This window comes from Zonotrichia albicollis, chromosome 8 (genome assembly GCF_047830755.1).
Source record: "Zonotrichia albicollis isolate bZonAlb1 chromosome 8, bZonAlb1.hap1, whole genome shotgun sequence".
In the NCBI taxonomy this organism is placed as follows: domain Eukaryota; kingdom Metazoa; phylum Chordata; class Aves; order Passeriformes; family Passerellidae; genus Zonotrichia; species Zonotrichia albicollis.
In genome coordinates, this window is record NC_133826.1 from 35,400,733 (window position 1) to 35,420,859 (window position 20,127).

The window sequence follows — 20,127 nt, forward strand, 5'->3', positions numbered from 1 at the left end:
GTTGAGGCCATTAGAGAAGACTGTAGGTGCAGAGAATGTTGTTAGACCTTTGAGGCTGACAGCTGAGGGACCATTTCTGCAGAGCTTGCAAGGCCAAATGTCTCTGGCATGTGTCCTGTAAGCAGCCCCCAGCTGGCAGAGCAATGGGCTGTGGGAATGGCCCTTGCTGAGCTCTGCTGTCCCATCCCAAGGTAGTTGGGCCCAGCCCGGCTCCGACTCACTCCGTGTTTGCTGTGGCCTCCTGCCACAGACTCCTGCAGTTAAAGGGCTGCAATGTCCCTTCAGGTGGCCATCAAGAAAATGAGTCTCAGAGGGCAGAACAGGGAACGAGCTGTGAATGAGATCCTGCTCCTGAAGGACAAGAAGAACCCCAACATTGTCAACTCTTTGGACAGGTGAGTGCTTCAGCTCTTATCCCGTGCCCGGGCCCTGCGTTACCTTTCCTGGCACCCAGAGTCTGTAGCCTGTTTGGAAAATGCCTGATCCAGCCACATCTTCCCAAAACAACAGCCTGGCAGTTCACTCCCTCCAAGTGCTTTTGTTGCTTTGCTTTGGTTTTTCCTTCAAGTTCCTCCCCATTTGCTGTGTCTTCTAACAAGTGCTGATAAACCACAGCAGAAATTATTTCCCTTGGCTTCTTCTTCCTAGCCCTTTTCCATTGCTACAGTTGCCAGGAAGATCAGGTTCTTGTGTCCAGAAATGCCTCATTTGCCCAGTTTTCACTGGCCTTGCCTGTTTCTGAAGGGACTTTCTGAAAGGTTTTCTGGCTGCTTTTGTCCCAAGTGCTGCACAGCCTCCTCCCCTGGATAACCCTGGCAGTTGTGTTGCCCTGTTCTGCAGGGAATGGTGGAACTGATGAGTTCAGGAGCTGAACCAGCTGGGGCCAAGGGTTGTGGTTCCACATTGATCTGGGCTGTTGCTAAACTGCACTTTTCACCTGCTTGCCATCTAAGGCCTCTTCTTTCTCACAGGTGTCTCCTTCTCCTTTAGACTGTGCAGATTCCAAGGGCTGTGCAGCCTGGCAGGAATGTCTCTCCATCTGATTCTGTCCTCACTGACAAGTGACCTGGAATCAAAACTCCACTCCAGGCTTTTCCATGGGGGAATTGAGCTCTGCATGCTCATCTCCATGCCATTGCTTTCCTCTTCCAGCTTCCTTGTTGATGGAGATCTCTGGCTGGTGATGGAATACATGGATGGAAGAACTTTGCACGACGTTGTCAGACAGACACGCATGGCTGAAGGAGAGATGGCAGCTGTCAGTCGGGAGGTGAGGGATCCTGCTTGTCACTCCATGCCTGGGACACGATGGTCCTTCCAAAGAGGGCGGGAGAACAGGAGTGGCTCCATGCTCAGGGCTTTGTTTCTGTGTTGTTTGTGTGAGGTGGAGAAGAAAGAGCCTCTGCAGTGAACGGCCTGCCAGCATCACTGCACTTCTGCTCTGTTCTTGTTCTCTCTCCTGCTGTTGTGGTACTCTCTGTCTGTTTTGGATTTGATTTGCTGTTCTCAGCTTTGCCTTGAACCGTTTGCCTGGAGCTTGTGTGCACTGCACTCCTGGCCTGTCACAGCAAAGCCGCTGCTGGCACAATTCTGAACTGTCCTTTCTTGTGTGATATATTCCGGCCATTGGTTTTTGCCCTGGTGTTTCTTGTTCTCTCTCAGTGTCTGCAGGGCCTGGATTTCCTCCATTCAGAGCGGGTCATCCACAGGGATCTGAAGAGCTCCAACATCCTCCTGGGCATGGATGGCTCTGTCAGGGAATCAGTAAAAGCCACAGCATGAAAGCTGAGGGTTTCTTGAAGGGTCCAGTTCCATCTTTCCTTGGCTACAGCCCTGAGGGCTTTTCCAGCTGACTTCACTACTGCACTCTCAGACTGAGCGTGGGGAATCTTGGTGCTTGGTTTCCTCATTCCAGCTGCCTTTGACAGGGTTTGTTTCTGTCCTCAGCTGACTTTGGCCTCTGCGCTCAGCTCAGCCCTGAGCAGGAGCAGCGCAGCTCCATGGTGGGCACTGCTCACTGGATGGCCCCAGAAGTTGTGACCAGATCTCCTTATGGCCCCAAGGTGGACATCTGGGCCTTTGGCACTGTGACCATCGGGGTGGTGGAAGGAGAACCTCCTTACTTCAGGGAAACGGCGGCCATGGGAAGAGGCAAATTCTGCAGGGGCTGCAGAGGCCTGTGAGCACAGGGGGACGCTGCACTGGGAACAGCAGCTGGAGGTTTCTGCACATGGGAAGGGAATTCCCAGAGGACTTGTGCCTCCACACAGGAGAATATTCCTCAGTCTCCAGCAACAATTTGCTTTAGGCTTTATGTTGTTGCAGCTCTTCTGGCTGTGAGGATGACCTGGAAATATGAAGCAAGTGCATCAGGTCTAATGTTACCTTGCAAGAAAACCCCAAACCAACCCCAAATCCCAGCCCCAAACCCAACAAGATTTCTGCAGGAGCTTCTAAAAGACATTTTGCAAGTTGATCTCCCCCCTGATCCTTCTCACTGGGAAACTCGTCCAAAACCTGAAGATGATTGTTTAACATCCTCATAGTCTAACATGTTTCTTTCCTAGTCCAAGCTACTTTCTCTGTGTCACCAAGCCTGAGCTTTCAGCATCACAAACCTCCTGGTCCTTGCCTGGCAGTTTCTGGGATGGGGCATCAGGAATGCATTTACTTGAGCGTCAGTGGCACTGCAGAGATGCACTTGATGTAAGAATCCTCCAGACAACACTGACTCTGGAAAATGGCCTGTAAAGCTGGTGTCCACATTTGGAGAAGCAAAATGTGTTATTTCTGATGGAGGTTCCTACTAACAGAGTCAGCCAATGCCACTGGCTCTCAAGGCGAGATCATTTGGATGTTGCAGTGGCTGTGGCAGCCCCAGGGTTTGGGTTGTTTGGCTGGCATAGCAAAATGAGCTGTGAGCAGCATCTGTGGCAGGGAGGAAAGTGCCCCTGGAGCTGGGGCTGAGGCCCGGGGTGGATGTGAGCCCGTGTGGGTGTGAAGGGAGCTGGCAGAGCGCTGAGTTTGCTTTCCCTGCAGGCTCGCGCTCGGATCCGGCAGAACGGGAGCCCGCAGCTGCAGCAGCCCCGGCGCCTGTCGGCTCTGCTGCGGGACTGCCTCGAGTGCAGCCTGGAGCCGGACGAGGAGCGGCGCTGGGCTGCCCAGGAGCTGCTGCAGGTGAGGGCCAGGGGCTGCAGGGGAAGCAGCAGCGCCAGGGAGGGGTTTTCTTGTGGGCCCCCCTCCGACAGTCTCCAGTCTGGCTGCGTTCCACACGCAGAGCAAGCAGAATCATCGCCTGCTGTGGCTGGGCAGGCTCCTTGGGAGCTTATCTGGGCCTGGTGCCCCACAGCGAGCAGGGACATCTTCAAGCAGCTCAGGGGGCCCAGAGCCCTGCCTGACCTGAGCTTGGATAGTTCCAGGGAGTAGGCACCTCCCACATCTCTGGGCACCTTCTGTCAGTGTTTCCCCAGTCTGCTGGTTAAAAAATTCTTCCTTAGATCTAACCTGAGCCTGCTTCCCTCTCCTGAGTTTCAAACCATGTCCCTTTGTCCTGTTGCTACAGAGCCTGTGAGGAACTTGACTCTGGAAAGTAACAGTTTATTTCTTTCCTTTTTATCCTTTGGGCAGCACTCATTTTTATCATCAGCCAAGCCTCTCTCCAGCCTGAACCCTCTGATCACTGCAGCAAAGCAACTGAGGGAGCAGCGGAGGAGATGAAGCCCTTGAGGACAGCTTTCGGTTATAGTAGTCAGGACAACTAGTTAGTTATGGTAGTTAGCACTGGTAGTTTATGGTAGTTAGGACAGCCTGTTTGTTATGGCAGTTGTTTGAATAAAAACTCTCTTAACCCTCCACTGCCTTGCCATGTGCCTTCCTTGTCCCGCTGTGCCTCAGCTGCCCGGAGCAATGTGAGGGGAGAGCGGGCTCAGCCTGGCCCAGAGCTGAGCCCCAGCAGAGCCCTGGCAGAGCCCAGAGCAGCCTCGGCACCTGCAGAGTCAGCCTGGAAGGAGGCGCTTGGAGCCTTCTCGGCTGCACCCGGCTCTTGGTTACAAACTGGGTGTGCTGGAAAATGCCACCGGCTCTGCACGAGGGCAGAAGGGGCCCGGGGAAGGCCCAAGTGCTCCATGCAAGGGAAAAACCTGCCCTGGCTCTGTTATAAATAACTGGGTAGTGTTGGCTTTTGCTATTATGTATTGACTTCTGCAAAGTATTCTTAATCACAACAATTTTGATAGAGTACAGTTTGTAATCACTTTTAACTTCTTTTGCTCTAGTAAAATTTGTCAGCTTTTTGTGGCCAATGCCCTGGCCCCTGTGTAGCTCATATCCTCAGAACATCATTTGTGGATGATATTTTAGTCTGTGGACAGAATGAAAAACATACATTATAGTTTTGGCTTTTGCAAAATATTACAGTGGATGCCAGATGTTGTCCATTATAATGTTAACTTTTGCAGAAGTAGCTGTACTTGTGCAATAATAATGCTTTTATTTTTGTAAATAACTGACAATAACACTTCAGAAATATTTGTGAAATAGCTAATGTTCATTTCAAGTACTCGTGGAAATAGCTAAAACCCTCTGCATGCTCAGATAACATTTAAGGAAGGGATGTGATGAGGAGCCCTGCCACTGACCCTTCCACTGTCAATAACTGTCACCTGCTGAAATCACAGAACAGGGGCCCTTGTGGGGCAGTGACACACAACCCTCAAAACAGCAATCCACGATTCCTGCACGTGCTCTAAAAAGGCGAGTTGGGGGTCAACCCAACCTAAAGAATTCCTGGAACATGTAAACGAGTTCAAAGAAATGTTTGAATATGTATAGCCATTATGAATATGTATTTGAACAACAAAATGGAAAAACTAGACAAGAAGAGTTGCTGTGGTTAACCGGTGTGCCTCTGGCCATCGCCAAGCACCCAGCGCTGTTACTGGTCTGTCCCTTATTATTCCTTATTAAAGTTTCAAAAATTGTAACGAGTGAGGCTCCTTTCTCACAAAACCCAAGGTGCTCACCCATTGTTCTTCCCCCAAAGCCAGGATTTGTCAATCCTAAACTTCGGACGGAGGAGAAGGAGGCTGCGAGGAAAGGAAAATGCACTGGTGTGGAGTCCCATGGGAGTCTCAATCTCCCACCCATGGAGGACTGGTCCCCAATAAGAAGAGTAGATTTCAAGGTTATGGTGAGAAGCTTGCTTCTCCCATACATCTCTGCAGGCACATGCTGATTTATGGAAAGTTACGTTACCCCAATTGCTTGTTTGCCTAATTACCCTAGTTCAACCCCTGTTACCCATTTGTAGGTTAGTCCTTAGAATGTTCTCCCTCTCTGTCCCTCCACTGGCCCTAATTTACTGCATTCCTCTGCCCCTGTTTCCCCATTAGCTGACCCGACCCTTAACCCCTCCTTTGCACCATTTTCCCCCATATCCATTGGACCCTGACCCTCAGCTCCACTCTCACTACCCCATATAAAAACCCCCTGTGCCCTCAGCTTGCACCCTGTCTTTGTCCCTGGGCCCTGCTCAGCTCTGTGCCCTGTTCCTGTACCAATAAACCCAGTTTGCTGCAGATCATACCCAGACCCATCCTGCCGACTTTGTCAGCTTTATAAAGCAGCCGTGAGCTTCGGGCTCCGGAGTGCCGGACGCTCCAAGGGCCTCGGCAGCTCCAGGACGCTCTAGGCTGGGACAGTTAGGCAGGGCAGGAGGAATCACTGCCCCTTTCCCCTCTCTGCTGCTCCATCTCCCAGCCCAGCATCGCTGCAGGACAGCCTCACTGCCAACGCCATCCTGCCAGGGATGGACTGGGGGGATCTCCTTCCCCTTCCCTCTGCCATGGAGGCAAATCCCATCTTCTCCTTGTCCGCCCTCCTTCCTCTCCTCATTCTGTCCTTCATCCATCCACGTTCCTTTCCCATCTCCTTCCTCCCTTGTTCCTTCTTGTTCCTTCCTCTCCTCCTGCCTTTTCCTTTGCCCTTCTCCCTGTCTCTTCCTCTCCTTGTCCTTCCTCCCCCAGGCACTGAGCTGCGGACAGAGACGAGGGAGAACAAATCCCTGTGACAGAACCTCGTGGAAGAGGCCATTTGGAACGGCTCCACGGTGCAGGAATCCAACGGGGAGGAAAAGGCCCAGAGATCCCACATGAGGAGGGGTTGCAAAAGCAGCCCGGGGAGCTGTGAGGGGGTAAAACCCTCCATGTGCTGGGAAGGGTTTGGCGACTGTGAGAAGAGCTTCACGCAGGGCTCAGCCTATTCCTGGTGCCTCCAAATACGCCAGTGGCAGATGCAGAGATCCACGGGGCTGCAGAGATCCCCCTGCAGATCCATGGGGATGCAGAGATCCCCCTGCAGTCCCCGGAGCAGCCATGCTGAGCACGGCGATGCCTGAGAGGAGGCTCTGACCCCGTGGGCAGAGGGCCCCGCTGGAGCAGCCTGTCCTGGCAGGACTGACCCTGGGGCACAGTGACCCACGCTGCAGCACTTGGAGGGGGCTGTGCCCCGTGGGATGGACTCAGCTTGGAGAAGTCTCCGGTGGGAGAGAGCCCAGGGTGCAGCAGGGGAACGACTCCTGTCTCTGAGCAGAGGGAGAAGCCCCGGGGCATGAACTGAGCCCGGCCCCATTCCCTGTCTGCAGCACTGCCGGGGTAGGAGGTGCAGCTGGAAGGAGGGAGGCGTGGGGGAAAGAGGGATTTAAGGGTCTTCACTTACTCCTCACTATCCTGCTTTAAGTTTTTGGAGTTTTCCGCCAGAAATCTCTCCCCTCCCCCACTCATCCACAGGGGTTTGGGGCGGTTTTCCCTTTTTGGGGGAAACCAAAGCGATGCACTAATGCTCCTAATTAGGGGTAGGAGAAGTGAGGCTCCAGGGCTTCCTACTGAGCCAGAGCCACCGGAGCCGCAGTGCCGGGAAAGCCGTGCCGGGAGCTGCGGAGAAGTTTCTTTGTGTTTTCAGCTCAATTCCCCTCGGGCCCGGGCCCGTTCCAGGGCTGTTCCTCAGCTCCGGCTCTGCCCTCACGCAGACCAGGGGGCCCAGAGAGCGCGGGGCGGGGCTGTGCCGTGTGCAGAGCCCGCCCCTGGCTGGGATTGGGCGATGGTGCCGTCAGTCGTGGTTGTGGCGCGCTGATTGGTGGGAGCGGGGCGGAGCAGGGCCCCGGTGGCGGGCTGAGGGCGGCCGTGGCTGGACAGCGGAGCCCTTGTCAGGGGGCGTGTGTGCGGTTCCGCGAGTGGCGGCAGCGGCCGGAGCGCGGTGAGGCGGCGGCGGAGCTCGGAGGCGGCCGCAGCGCAGGTGGGAGCCGCGCTGGGTTGTGCGGGGGCTCGGGGCTGGCTGCGGGCCTCGGGGGCGGTAGGGGGCTCGGGCGGGTTCGTTGTGCCGTGTCCGGCCCGTGTTGCCGCTGGCGTGAGGGCGCTGCGGGAGCGGCTGCCCGCGGTCTCCTTGCGGCCGCTGCCTCGGCAGGAGCCGCTACCGGAGCAGGGCTGGCTCGGCCCGGTTGCTGTGGCTGGGACAGAGGGGGCTGCCCCGTGCCCGGAGCTGTGCAGGAAATTCCCGTGGCCGGAGGTTTCTGTGCCCAGAGGAGACAGAGGAGTCCTGTAAAAGTGACTTTATTGCTGAGCACAGGGAGAGACCGTGGGGCATTTGCCATGCGCTCTCTGCCATTGTTGTAGTTCGCAGCCTCCTTTTTGTCCTCATTTTCCCGGCCTCATCTCCCTCTCCCTTTGCCCACTGGCTGAGGTGCTTGGAAGGTTCAGACCTCCCGATCTGCCAACTGCACGTCCTTGTTAATGTGCACCCCCACTTTTGTAAAACTGCCGATATTCATGGCTCTGTAAAATCCTTGTTCTTCTGGAAGTTCAGGAATTTAGCGGGACTTTCTGTGAGCAGCAATCCATGTTAATTAGTAACATTTATTGAAGCTGGTGGTTTCGCCCATTACTTCCTTATCTACGAGTCCCTGGCCCGTCGCTCACCTGGTGAATGAGCTGCAGTCTCAAGGTGTGGAGCATGGTAACTAGATGAGAGTTGCTATAGCACATCAGAGGAGAAACAGCATTCGTTTAACCCATGGTCTGCCGGGGAGCCACAAAACCGTGTCCCATTCCCATTCTTTCCGCATTTGAATCCGTACATGAGCTGCTTTCCTATTTCCTTTGTTATCTGTTTCACCACTTTTCCTTTGTCATCTATTTGCCAACAGCAGTTTGTGTCATGTAATTTTCCACAAACTCCTCCTTTTTCTGCTAACAGATGATCTGATCCCATCCCATGGTTAAGTGTACTGTTCCTCATTTCAGTGGATTGGTCGGCAGGAAGGTCAGGAGCTGGAGCTGTCTGGTTGGTTATTAATTCGAGGACAGCTTGTAATCTAATGATGCCATTGAAATGAGAAATGGGTTCTGTGGCTCCTGATATGAATTGGTTCGGGTTCCCAGGGCCTGGTCCATGGTGTTGTAGGATTTGTTCTGGTAGCCTTTCAGCTTTTCCCCATTTTTGGCCGCTCTCTCCTGCCAGGGCTGCATCAATTGACTGCTTTTGTCTAACTAAATCATAAAATCCTTGGATTCCCAACTGATTTCCTTGAATTTTTGGTAGCAAAAAATCCCCAATGCTCTAATATACCCTATATAACACAGACAGTGACAGCACATGTTGGAGTGGGCAGAGGGCTGATTCCCCTCCATTTATTTATAGTGAAGTTTTCCCAACATTCTCCATGTGCTGTTTCCCTTTGCAGCTTCACCCGTTTGTGTTGCAGGGTCAGATATCCTCCCCCTGGGCTCTGCCTTGAGCTGTGCAAATTCCATCAGTGCCAGCAGGCAGAGCTTGGGGTGAGGGGCAGAGGGAATCAGCCCAATTCCTGCCCCAGGCAAGAGACCCAGGTGCATTGTCCACACTTTGCCCAGCAGTGTTCATTTGCATTTCTAAAGCTCCTCTGCAGGCTGTCTGGAATGGAGCTTCTCTTCCAGGGCAGCCATCTGGTGAGTCACATGTGCCCCACCAGAATCTGCTTTTTCAAAATAAATTATTAACTGTTTACCAGTTAAAAGTATAATGGTTAAAGTTCTTCAATTTTGCAAAATGCGACGTAAAGGCGAACATGGAAAAACCCAGACCCAAACTTGATTCTCACACTTCTGTCCCAAACCTTCCTAAAAATGTAAAGTGGGAATATTACGCAAAATTTTTCTCATATCGTTATTTTGTCGCTGAAAGAATCTCTTTAGTGTTAGAGAGTCAAGGCATTCCTTGGTTCTGGCCTGCATGTGCAACAGAAGTAAATTCTTTCACAAATAGCTCAGCTGTGCGGAGAAAATAATTCCATGCCATGTGAGTTTTACTTGTTTTATCCTAGACTTTAGGTAGTGTGAACCAATCTAAATCCACTGCCTTAATGTTCATTGCTTCCAAGCTGTGTAAGTTTTTAGTATTTGGTTTCCTGTTGGACCCGGATTTCTTCCCCTCTGATGTGAATTCGGTCTCCACACTCCTGGATTTCCTTCTCAGCCTTTTCCAACCCAGGTGTCTCCAGCTCTGCCTGGGGCAGTGTCTGGGGTAGCTGTTGGTTGCTGTTTGCTGCTGGGCAACCTTGATGTTTTGTGGCTGGTCGTTATATCTGTGGGTATCTTTTGGGCTGTTCCCAGTCTGTTCAGATGTTAAACTCATCTCCATTGAGTGGTGTAACACCCCTTAAAAAAAACCTTTAAAATTCCTTTCCCCAAGGCAAAGACAAACCAAGCCTGAGCAGAGAAATAAGGTTTAAAAGAACCGAAATCGGTACATTTTGCAGCAGTGCAATGGCAGGCAGCCCAGAGTGTGGGTGTCAGTGAGCCCCAGAGTGGAATTGTGCCCTGGTGTTCCCCAGCAGCTGTGGCAGTGCAGGCCCAGGCAGCGCTGAAGCTGCATCAGTGGCAGCAAGGCTTGGCCCCAGTGGCTGGAGATGGCAGAGGAGGGTGGCCAGGATTGCAGAGGATTCCAGCCGAGGATCTGTGGGCAGGCACAGGGGCTTGGCCCGCTGTGGAGCCCTGGCTGCTGCTGCGTTGCCTTCAGGGCAGGCTCAGGGGCGGCCTCCCATCCTCCTGCTGCGGGCGGGAAGTGCAAATCTCTGGGGCTTCAGAGCCCTCGAGGCCAGGCTGAGGGGTCCCCCTGTGTTGAGCTGTGCTGGCGGCTGTTTGTGGCCTCAGGGACACTTGGCATGGGCCCCTTGGCCACCAGTGGTGCTGCTTTGCACTCCTTAGGCAGGAGCCGATGTCCTGGCTGGGTGTTGGCAGCAGCAAAGTGCCAGGGCAGGCTGTGTGCCAGCCCAGCTTGCTGTGGGAGAATATCCCTTGATATCTGCTCCAGTGGTTGCTGAAGCAGTGAGAATTGCTTTTGCCCCCCTGTTAGGTGCCATGGTGTCAGCAGAAGATATTGAAGCCTTCCTGCTCAGGGCATTTCAGTGCCAGGCTCTCACAAGCACCCACAGCTCCGTAGGTTGAGCTGAGCATGGGGCGGTGACCTGCGCTGTGTCTGATTCCCCTTCCTTAATAACAGCCTGTCTTGTAGCTCTTTTCCCTTCTGCTGCCCTTGCAGAGCCATCCACAAACACGTTTTCTCCCTCAGGCCAGGGAATGTCCCATCATCAATCTGTACCAGCCTGGGTCTGGAGCTCTGTCCCTTGAGTGCAGTCCTGGGTTCCTTGCCAGCCCCTCTCCAGGCTGTTCAAACAGGAGGCTGGGTTAAACCCTTGCCCTGTCCTCAGTTCTGAATCCTCCTGTGCCACTGAACAAGTTTCATACTGTAATAATCGAGCCCTGCTCACCCAAGTAGAGGCTTTTTGGTTGTCAGATCTTTAACTTGATGCCAGACTTGAACTGTAGGAGATCCTATATAGAGTTGAATATTTTAGCACAAGAATTCCTTCGGCAAGACCCTGTTTAACATCCACCTATAATTCAAATTCTTTTTCTCTGTCTGGAAGGCCCAGGCCAGCCGCCTCAGTTAATCTTTGTTTTAACACTTCAAAATTCTGTGTTTCCTTCTCTTGTCCATCCATCCCGTTTGTTGACTGGCAGGATAGGAGTGTTGTAGGGAGACATCCTTGGCTCCAAAAGCCCTGCCTTTAACGGGGGCTCAATACCGGGCTGTGAGCCCTTCCTTCCCTCTCTTGGAACAGGGTATTGGTTTTGGAAACCACCTGTCCTGGTTGCTTTAAAGGAATTTGTAGAGGCTCCATATCTAATTTTCCCTATTTCCCTGGGACTGCCCCGCTTTGGGGTTCACTTCAGCATAGGCCTTGTCAATCTTTTCACTCAGAGGTAGTAAACAACTAGCCTCTGTATCCCCTTTTACAGTATTAAAATCCAGCTCACAAATTCCTTCCTAGTTAATTACAACCACAGGAGGAAGAAAAAGCAATTCATTTAATTCAAACCGATCCACCACAGCATCTAATAATGGTTGAACGAATCATATCTGCTCATCTTTCCCACTCATTCCCTTAAAAATTAAAACATTCCTTTACTAATTTCCCCCTTAGGTCTAAAATTCAGAGTGCATTGAGAGGCCCCTGTGTCCATCAGGAAATGCCTCCTCTCAATGCAGACCCACCCTGAATGTTCTCAAGGGCTGCAGTGTGGAGGATCCCTGGTGTGATGGGAGCTGTGACAGCCCTGCCAATCCGTGTCCATCAAGGGGTGGACTTGCTGGTGCTGAGGGTGCTGCTGTCTGTGCTTGCAGTGTCCTTGTGCCCTGCAGCTGGAGCCCTGGTTCCTTGCCAGGGGCTGTTTGGGTGGGTTCTCCCCTGCCGAGGAGGGCAATGCCTCTGCCAGGTGCTTGTGGCCGAGCTGTGCCCTGGGTGCTGGGGCCCCCTTGGGCCCTGGGCTTGATCCCTCAGGGGCTGTAGGAACTGTGCCCTGGCCTTTGCCTTCAGCTTGGCCTTTTGCTGCTCCCTTCTTGCATTCACCTGCTGTGCCTTTGTGCCCAAGTGCTGCAGGGCCTTCTAGTGCCCCTCCTGCAGCCCCCTCAGTGCCTGTGGGTGCTTGTCTTGCTTTACAAGAGAGGTCTCTGCTCGGGAAGGCAGAAAAAGCCTCTCTTGGAATGGAGAATGCAAACCCCTCCCTCTTAATTTTTAGACTAGTGAAACTCAAGGGGTCTGAGGCAAAGATATGGGAATAGGAATACCAGTTCTTTACTAGTGTGTATAATAAAGCAAACAAACACCAACAGCTGTGGCACTGACAGCAAACAGAGCCCGGAGCCAGTCCCGGCCTTTGGGCTGCGGCGCTTTCCCCTTGGGTGCAGTTCCGGGCACGGCCGGCAGGGGCGCTGGTGGCTCCCGCGGGGCGGGGCAGCGCATCCCTCCCATGGGAACCTCTCTGAACGGAAATAGAGCAATCCCTTCATCTGACTCTTTCACTTTTTTACCTTCTATGGCCTTTCTCCCGTGTTTTGGGAATGAATTTGGAGAGGGCTGCCTTTTAACTGAGCTCCTAGTGTTTGGATAAGCTGCTCCCTCTAGAGAGAGATAGAGTTTCCCTGAACAGCCGGAGCTGTGGTTACCACGGGGACGTAACTCAGAGCAGGACGGGGTCAGGGGAGGATATCCCGCCGAGGCTCGGTGGGAGTGTGGGCAGGGTCTGCTGCCGGAATCGGCAGAGGGGGATCTTCCCGTGGAGGCCGAGGCGGAGCGTGGGCAGCCCCCCCATGGCTGATAGCGGCTGATCCGGCAGCTGCCGGCAGAGCAAAGGCAGGTGGGAGAGCCCGGCAGCAGCGGCGGTGCCCAGCGCAGGTGACACGGGCAGGGCAGTCGGGGATGGGATGGCTGGGACCCCCCCTGGATGCGGTGGGCGCGGTGACCTCGGAGCAGGCGGCAGGACAGAGCAACCCCCATCTTGCCCAGCATGGGCGGCAGAGCGGCCGCGGGCCAGGCAGTGGGAGCAGGGCACACAAATTGAGCGAGAGCGCCGGGGCGGGTGGAGCTGCCCTGGGCAGTGAGGCCGCACCTGGGATGGAAAGCGGGGCAGGCGGAGCTGAGGCGGGCAGCGAGCCGGACCCGGGACAGGCGCCTGGGCCGCGAACGGAGGGGGCAAGAGCTGCAGAGGATCCCACTCTCTTTGTGATTTTTCCTCTTATTCCCTTCCATTTCCCCCTTTTTTTTTTTTCTTGTTTTTTCTCGAGTATTTCTGATACTTTAAAGATTTTTATTCTCCTAAAATCTCCTGTCTAACATATGGCATATTCTCTTTTCTTCTCGATTGAACAGGATTACTTTACATATAAATCCACAGCCTAACAAATCTAAATTTCTTCTTGGATACTTTGAAATGGTGGACGAGCTAACTCTCGACCTCCTAGTGTGGTTTTTCTCAACAACTTTTACTTATTCTTTGGCAAATTAGGCCTCTTTCAGTTACTTGCTTTGCTACTCCAAAAATCCCAGTGCATGCATAGCTCCTTATAAAATGATCACAGAAAGCTTGAGTTCCCCAGTGGGTTTTCTGATGCATGTCTTCTAATATTTTCCTAGTAAGCACATTTTATTAAGTAATTGTCTTCCATCAAGAAGTTTCCATTTCCCTGATTTATCTTGTTCACTTCCTGTCTTGTTTAAGTAATTTTTCTCGGCTTCCCTAAACTTTGGAATTTCCATGTTTTCCTCGTTTACTGTTAATATTAACATAACTCATTCAGCTCCATTTTCTGCTGCATCCTTAGCTTTGTGATTTGCCAAATTATTTCTTCCTCTTTCTGGGGTCTTTCCCTTTTGGAGTTCCATAATATGTACTATAGCTATCTCTTTTAGGTGATTGTAATGCCTCTAAAATAAGTTCCTCATGTACTAGTCCTTTTCTTCTTGAATTAAGTAATCTTTCTCCTTTCCAAATTTTTTATAGGTATGTACTACTCTAAAGGCATACCTTGAATCAGTATATATAGTTCCTTTATTTTGTGTTAAATATTCTAGTGTTCTTTTTAAAGTATATAATTCACAAGTTTGAGCTTACTAGTTTAAGGTTAATTTCCCTTTTTCCATAGTTTGCATCTTTTTCCCGTCCATTACTACATACCCTGTATTTTCTCCTTTTGTCAGGAGGTGTATCTCTGTTAGCTAACATAACTCCCAAAGGACTAATTTTTTTTCTTTTTTGTCCCCTGTATCCACCTTACTGGTTTTCTGTCTCATTTTTCAAGATCTTCTCTATTCATCTTTTGCCTCTGTTTCTGTTTCTCTGTTTCTGTCTTTCCCACCCTCAGGACACAGAGTGGATCCCTGTTGACAGAGAATCGCGGGTCCCTGTGGCTCCCCCTCGCCTTGGGGTGGCCTCTGGGTCTCAGTATCTCCGGGCCTCCTGGGAGGGCCCTGACTCTGCTGCCTCCGGTGCCGTTCCCCTGTGAGGCTGATTTGTGTGTCACTCACACTCTTTAGCCACGGCCCCCTCACACGCCCTGGGGACAATGGCCCGTTTGCAGGTCACCTGTACCTTATGCCACAGCCCCCACACGCCCAGGAGAACAATGGCTTATTTGTGGGTCACACACTCCTCTTTCCACAGCCCCCCTTCCCACCCGCCCGGGAAGCTGAGGCTGATTTTGTGTGTGACTCACTCTCACACACAACAAGACAACAATAAGGTACCTTTTGTTATAAATTATCAAATCGAGAGCCAAACTTATAAGAAAATTTAGCAAAGATTTATTAATTTGTCTGCAAGACTGAAGTTCGGTCATCTACACTACCACAGCCAAGGGTCAGCGTCGAGCCCGGGTTCGGTGCTGGGTGAACACGGATCTGACCTGCGAATGTCAGAGTCTCGCCCTGTTCACAAATGCTGCCTGACACGGCAGCGAGTTCTTTTACAGTTTATTCTGCTCGAGGCAGAGATGACCGAATGTTCTTTGTGTCTCTTCCCATGCATAACCTTGGCTTTACCTGTGCAGAGGTGGACAAAGACTCAGTCCCGGTGTCTGATGTTGTCAGTAGACTCCGGGGAAGTCAGCATTCACATGCATCAGGGTGGGGCTGTGCATCATTGTGGTAGCTGTAATCGACGAGGCGTTAATCACTCTTGGCTGGTGACCCGGGGAAGCCAGCGATTATCGCCCTGGAAGCTTCTGTTCTTTCATTAAAAACCCCGATGTTTATCTCAACCAACTCCAGGAACTGGATGTATATGAATAAGACACTGCTCCTGGCCAGGATGGTCAAAAGACATAATGTGGATTTTACAATAATTTATACATTAGTAGCATGAATTATCTCTACCATATGCTACACTTTCACATTACCTATTACAAGTTTAGGTGTTTCTGGCCAGTCCTGGTGCTCTTGGATATCCCTCAAGCCAGCTGTGCTGTCCAATCCCAGATGTTCTTGAGCATATCCTCAATCCGGCAGAATTTTGCACAACCGTGGATGCTCTTGGAATGTTAATTTCTCAACCCAGCAGGTTTTAATTCTGGATGCTCTTGGACTCTCTTATCCCTGAAACCAACAGAATTTTTAGGGTTCCCTTTTGTCGCGTTTCCTAGTGGATTGGGCTCGGAAACTCCTCTGCTCCCTTGCTCCGAGGGGTCCAGCCCCTCTCTGAGACCCAGTCCCAGTTACCCCGGGGGATTCTCTCACTCCTCTTCTCACTCGCTGTGTCTCTTTACTGGCTGCTTCCCTCGAGGAAAGTTGGAAACGCAGCATGGGAGACTCCAGCACTCACTTGGCAGTCTGGGACAACCAGCCCTTGTCTCATTCACAGCCCAAAGCAGAGAATGAGGGGAGAAGGGAGCCCGGGAGCCCAAAGAGCCCCGGCATCCCAAAATGGGGAGAGCGAAGCATGGGGAGCTTTTGGCATTGCTGGGACTGCCAGCAGCCTGGGCAAGGTGGGCACCGAGGAGAAGGGGACCCCCAATCCAAGCGTGACCCCAGCAGCTGGGACAGGGGGGAACCGCCTGAACACCAGAGAGGAGGGACCGGGGACAGGGAACCTTTGGGAGGCATTTTCAGGGCTGAATCTGGGTGTTTGGGAGGTTTTTCTGGAGCCCAGATGGCCAATGACTTGTAGAGATGGACTTGGGCAGAGGGACCTTCAAACTGAATGTGTTTTTGGGAAGATGAAACAGGAAAGCCTTACAAATACGATTGTCTGGCAAAAGATTTTGTGAACATAAAATGTGTAAGGAAGATTGAAATGAAAGCATGCTCTGAGATTCCTCAGTTAGTGAACAACTGGAAAACAATGGTGTGGCCCAACTGAAGGTAATCCCCTTTTGATGAAACAATTCCCTCTGCTTGCAGACAGATCCAAGGGTCAGAGCAGAGCCCACTAGCTCAATAGAAGGGACCCAAAGAGGAGTTTTTAGAGTTTAAAATGTAACATAGTATGGTGATGTAATGATTTTTACAGGCTGTATGTAAATGCTCTAGTATTTGTATCTTGTACTAGATTGGTTAGTGAGAAATAGAACATTCAACACAGAAGAAGATTTATTGTATTGTAACAGGAACCTTACACTCTTACGCTCTTCTCCTCTTACTCTCTTACCCTCTCATCCTCTCTACCCCTCTCTTCTCTCGGGCCTGCTCCGAGCTGTGCCTGGCAGCTCCCAGCAGGGCCCTGCACCCAGGCTCTTTACAATAACCCGCAAGTTCCACGCCCTGGCTGCAGAGCTCTCTCGTCTCCGTCCGTCCCGACCGTCCTACCCCCCGACACTCCTACAAACGCTCTCATCCCTTGTTTTCCCCAAACCAGGATTGCCCATTGCCAACCCCAGGGAGGCTGCGAGGAAGAGGAAGATGCCCCGGGACACTGAGGCAGGTGAGGAGGAAGTCAGTGCCCCTTTCCCCTCTGTGCTGCTCCATCTCCCAGCCCAGCACGGCCCCGGCTGCAGCTCAGCCCTGGGGGATCTCCTTGCCCTTGCCTGTGGCACGGAGGCAAATCCCATCCTGTCCTTGTCCTTCCTCCCCCAGAGCAGGAGCTGAGCATGGAGAGCAGGGAGGACAAATGCCCGCGGCAGAACCTGGTGGAAGAGGCCGTTTTGAGCGGCTCCACGGCGCAGGAAGCCAACAGGGATGAAAAGTCCCGGAGATGCCGCACGAGGAGGGGCTGCAAACGCAGCCGGCGGGGATCTGAGGGGGAAAGAGCCAGCCTGGGCCGGGAAGGCGGCCGGAGACGGAGCCAGAGCTCGGAGCTGGTGCTCCGTGAGCAGCTCCATGATGGGGAGAAGCCCCACACGTGCGAGGAGTGTGGGAGGAGCTTCAGGTGGAACTCCAACCTGATCAGACACCAGAGGATCCACACTGGGGAGAAGCCCTACGAGTGTGGGGAGTGTGGGAAGAGCTTCAGCCAGAGCTCCCACCTGATCAGGCATCAGAGGACCCACACTGGGGAGAGGCCATACAGGTGCTCCAAGTGTGGGATGTGCTTCAGTCAGAGCTCCAGCCTGATCACGCACCAGAGGAGCCACACTGGGGAGAGGCCCTACGAGTGTTCCAAGTGTGGGAAGGGGTTTAAAACCAGGTCCATTCTTCTCCGGCACTATCAGAGTCACAGAGAGGAGAGGCCCTTCCAATGCCCCGACTGTGGGAAAGGATTCCTGTGCAACTCCCACCTCATCACCCACTGGCGCATCCACACCGGGGAGAGGCCGTACGAGTGTGATAAATGCAGGAAGAGGTTTCAGACCAGCTCCCATCTCCTCCTGCATTATCGGATTCACAGAGAGCAGAGGCCCTTCCGCTGCCCTGACTGCGGGAAGGGATTCAAGCGCAACTCCGACCTCGTCACCCACCGGCGCATCCACACTGGGGAGAGGCCCTACGAGTGTCCCCAGTGTGGGAAGAGCTTCTCACAGAGCTCTAACTTGACCCGACACCAATGGAGGCAGCACTAAGGGAAGCCCTGCGAGTGCCCCGAGTGCGGGCAGAGCTTCGTGCGCTGCTCCAGCTCCATCCCCCACTGGAGGAGGCACTTTGGGCACAGCCCTGGTCACTCACATTCCCTGTGATCCATGTTGGGAACACACCTGGCTGCTTCGCCTTTTGGTTTGGCCTCTGCTTCACCTTCATCCTTTAAAAACACCCAAAACTGGGTTAAATGAAGGAAATTGATCAAATAGATAGATCTGAAGTTCCATAATTGCTGAGTTGTTTTAGAGGGAATTTAGGATTTGGGGACACGTTCTGTGTGGAGTGCTGCTGTTGCTAAGAGGCAGGAATTTGATCTCACCCTTCTTGTGTTGCTAAGAACTCCTCCCCTGACCCCAACCCCAACTCCACCCTTGGGATACCCTATAAAAACTCCACGGCTCTGCCTTTGCCCTGTCTTTGGGGGATAAGAAATGGATTCCCAAAGGATCAGCCCTTTTTCCACTGGATTACAAAGGATCAGCCTCATTCTCTACTGGATTCCTAGAGGATCAAGCTTTTTCCACTGGATTCACAGAGGATCAGTGCTTTTCCACTGAATTCCGAAAGGATCAGCTCTTTTTCTACTGGGTTCTCCGGGGATCAGCCCGTTTCACATGGATTCCAAGAGGATCAGCCTTTTTCACTGGATTCCCGGAGAATTCTCACACTGTCATTGTTGTTTTTTGGTTTTTACTACTGCATTTGTATTTTTAATTTTTCCTAATAAAGAACTGTTCTCTCTACTCCCATATCTTTTCCTGAGAGCCCCTTAATTTCAAATTCTTCTTCTTATTCTTCTTCTTCTTACTATTATTATTACTATTATTATTACTATTATTGTTTTTATTACTATTCATCAATGGGAGGGGGTGTATATTTTCCATTCCAGTGGAGGCTCCTGAAATGGGGAGACACCCCCAAGGTCGGGCCATGTAAAATAGTTCCGGAAATATGTAGATTAGTTTTTGGATATGCCTGAGGGTCTATGAATATGCAACAGACTGATGTAATTAAAACCAGAATAATTAAGGGATGTCCCCGAAAATAACTGGGGGGTCTTGGTGGCCATAACAACCTTTGCTCGAAGGTCCTCTCTCCCCTTATATCAGCTTGTTGCCTCTTCATCGACTTTTTGTGTATCCATAAACTACTTCACATATTCCAGGAACAAAATTGGCTTCATCTGGTTTGGGGGTCCCATCCCCCTCCCAGGTAAATTTGGAGTGTCCTCTCCCCCTCCCAGCTCAGTTTTGGGATCCCATACCCCTCCAAGCTTTATTTGGGGGTCCCATTCCCCTCCCACCTCAATTTGGAGGTCCCATTCCGCTCCCAGCTCAGTTTTGGGGTCCCACCCCCCCTCTTTTCCCTGCTCTCTCCTTTCCGATCATTCCCCCAATCCCCTCCCCCGTGTTTGGTTTTGGGGGCTCCAGGCCCCTCCTGCTCCGTTTTAGGGTCCCGACCCCATTTTGGATTAATTTGGGGTCCCCAGCCCATCCCCAGGGTCACCTTCCCCCCCTCCCCAAATTCCGCTCCTGGCAACTGATGAGTCATCAGCGAGACACGCTCTGATTGGCTGGAAATTACCCCGCGCGGTCTGTGATTATTTACCGCAGTGAGAGGCCTTGTTCTGTGTCTGGCAAGTTATGAGTCAGAGTCGGGCAGGGCGCTGATTGGCTGAAAATCGCTGAGCGGGGCCAGCGCTCTGAGTTTGTGCCCAGCAAATGGATCGTCATCAGTGCCGCGTGTTCTGATTGGTCGCGATCTGTTTTAGGGTGGGGACCGAAAGAACTGGTGTTTCTTGGGGTTTCTTTGGGTTTATTTAGGGTTTGTTTGTGGTTATTTATGGACTCTTTAGGGTTTTCCTTGGGTTTTACTTGGTTTATTTCTGTTTATTTGGGGTTATTTGGAATTATTTGTGTTTGTTTGGAAGTTTTTGGGTTTATTTGGGCTTATTTGGAATTATTTGGGCTTCTTGGGAGTTATGTTGGTGTATATGGGATTTTTCTCGGTGTACTTGAAATCATTCAGGGGTTTTTGGGTTTAATTTGGTTTTCTTTGTTCGTTTTTTGGGGGTTATTTGGATTTGCTTGGGGTTATTTGGGGCATTTTCAGGTATTTGGGAATTTTGGGGGGTTCTTTGGGGTTTATTTCGAGTATTTGGGGGTTATTTACGTTATTTGGGGTCATGTGGGGTCAAAAAATCCGGGAATGTTTCTCCTGCAAAAATCGGAAATTTTTCCTTAAAAATCTTA

The 20,127-nt window shown here is 51.8% G+C and overlaps 2 protein-coding genes across 2 annotated transcripts; both read left to right on the forward strand.

Moving 5' to 3' along the window:
* The first annotated feature begins 247 nt into the window (after positions 1–247).
* On the forward strand, positions 248–1,924 carry LOC141729758 (serine/threonine-protein kinase PAK 3-like). The gene is made up of 3 exons (XM_074545493.1): positions 248–395; positions 1,153–1,270; positions 1,663–1,924. The coding sequence occupies exons 1-3, from the start codon at positions 274–276 to the stop codon at positions 1,780–1,782; spliced, it is 360 nt and encodes a 119-aa protein (XP_074401594.1). The 5' UTR covers positions 248–273; the 3' UTR covers positions 1,783–1,924.
* A 97-nt stretch (positions 1,925–2,021) lies between these two features.
* Positions 2,022–18,363, forward strand: LOC141729927 (uncharacterized). Its single transcript, XM_074546587.1, has 5 exons — positions 2,022–2,099; positions 3,040–3,149; positions 7,025–7,290; positions 16,719–16,784; positions 16,937–18,363. The coding sequence occupies exons 1-5, from the start codon at positions 2,022–2,024 to the stop codon at positions 17,857–17,859; spliced, it is 1,443 nt and encodes a 480-aa protein (XP_074402688.1). The 3' UTR covers positions 17,860–18,363.
* The last annotated feature ends 1,764 nt before the right edge of the window (positions 18,364–20,127 follow it).

What these genes read in the sequence shown, in the direction of transcription:
- LOC141729758 (XM_074545493.1), top strand. Translation starts at nt 274, where the DNA reads ATGTCCCTTCAGGTGGCCATCAAGAAAATGAGTCTCAGAGGGCAGAAC. An exon ending in ATTGTCAACTCTTTGGACAG is followed by an intron (nt 396 to 1,152) that starts GTGAGTGCTTCA and finishes TTCCTCTTCCAG; the next exon opens with CTTCCTTGTTGATGGAGATC. An exon ending in TGGCAGCTGTCAGTCGGGAG is followed by an intron (nt 1,271 to 1,662) that starts GTGAGGGATCCT and finishes GTTCTCTCTCAG; the next exon opens with TGTCTGCAGGGCCTGGATTT.
- LOC141729927 (XM_074546587.1), top strand. Translation starts at nt 2,022, where the DNA reads ATGGCCCCAGAAGTTGTGACCAGATCTCCTTATGGCCCCAAGGTGGAC. An exon ending in TTGGCACTGTGACCATCGGG is followed by an intron (nt 2,100 to 3,039) that starts GTGGTGGAAGGA and finishes CTTTCCCTGCAG; the next exon opens with GCTCGCGCTCGGATCCGGCA. An exon ending in GCCCCGGGACACTGAGGCAG is followed by an intron (nt 16,785 to 16,936) that starts GTGAGGAGGAAG and finishes TTCCTCCCCCAG; the next exon opens with AGCAGGAGCTGAGCATGGAG.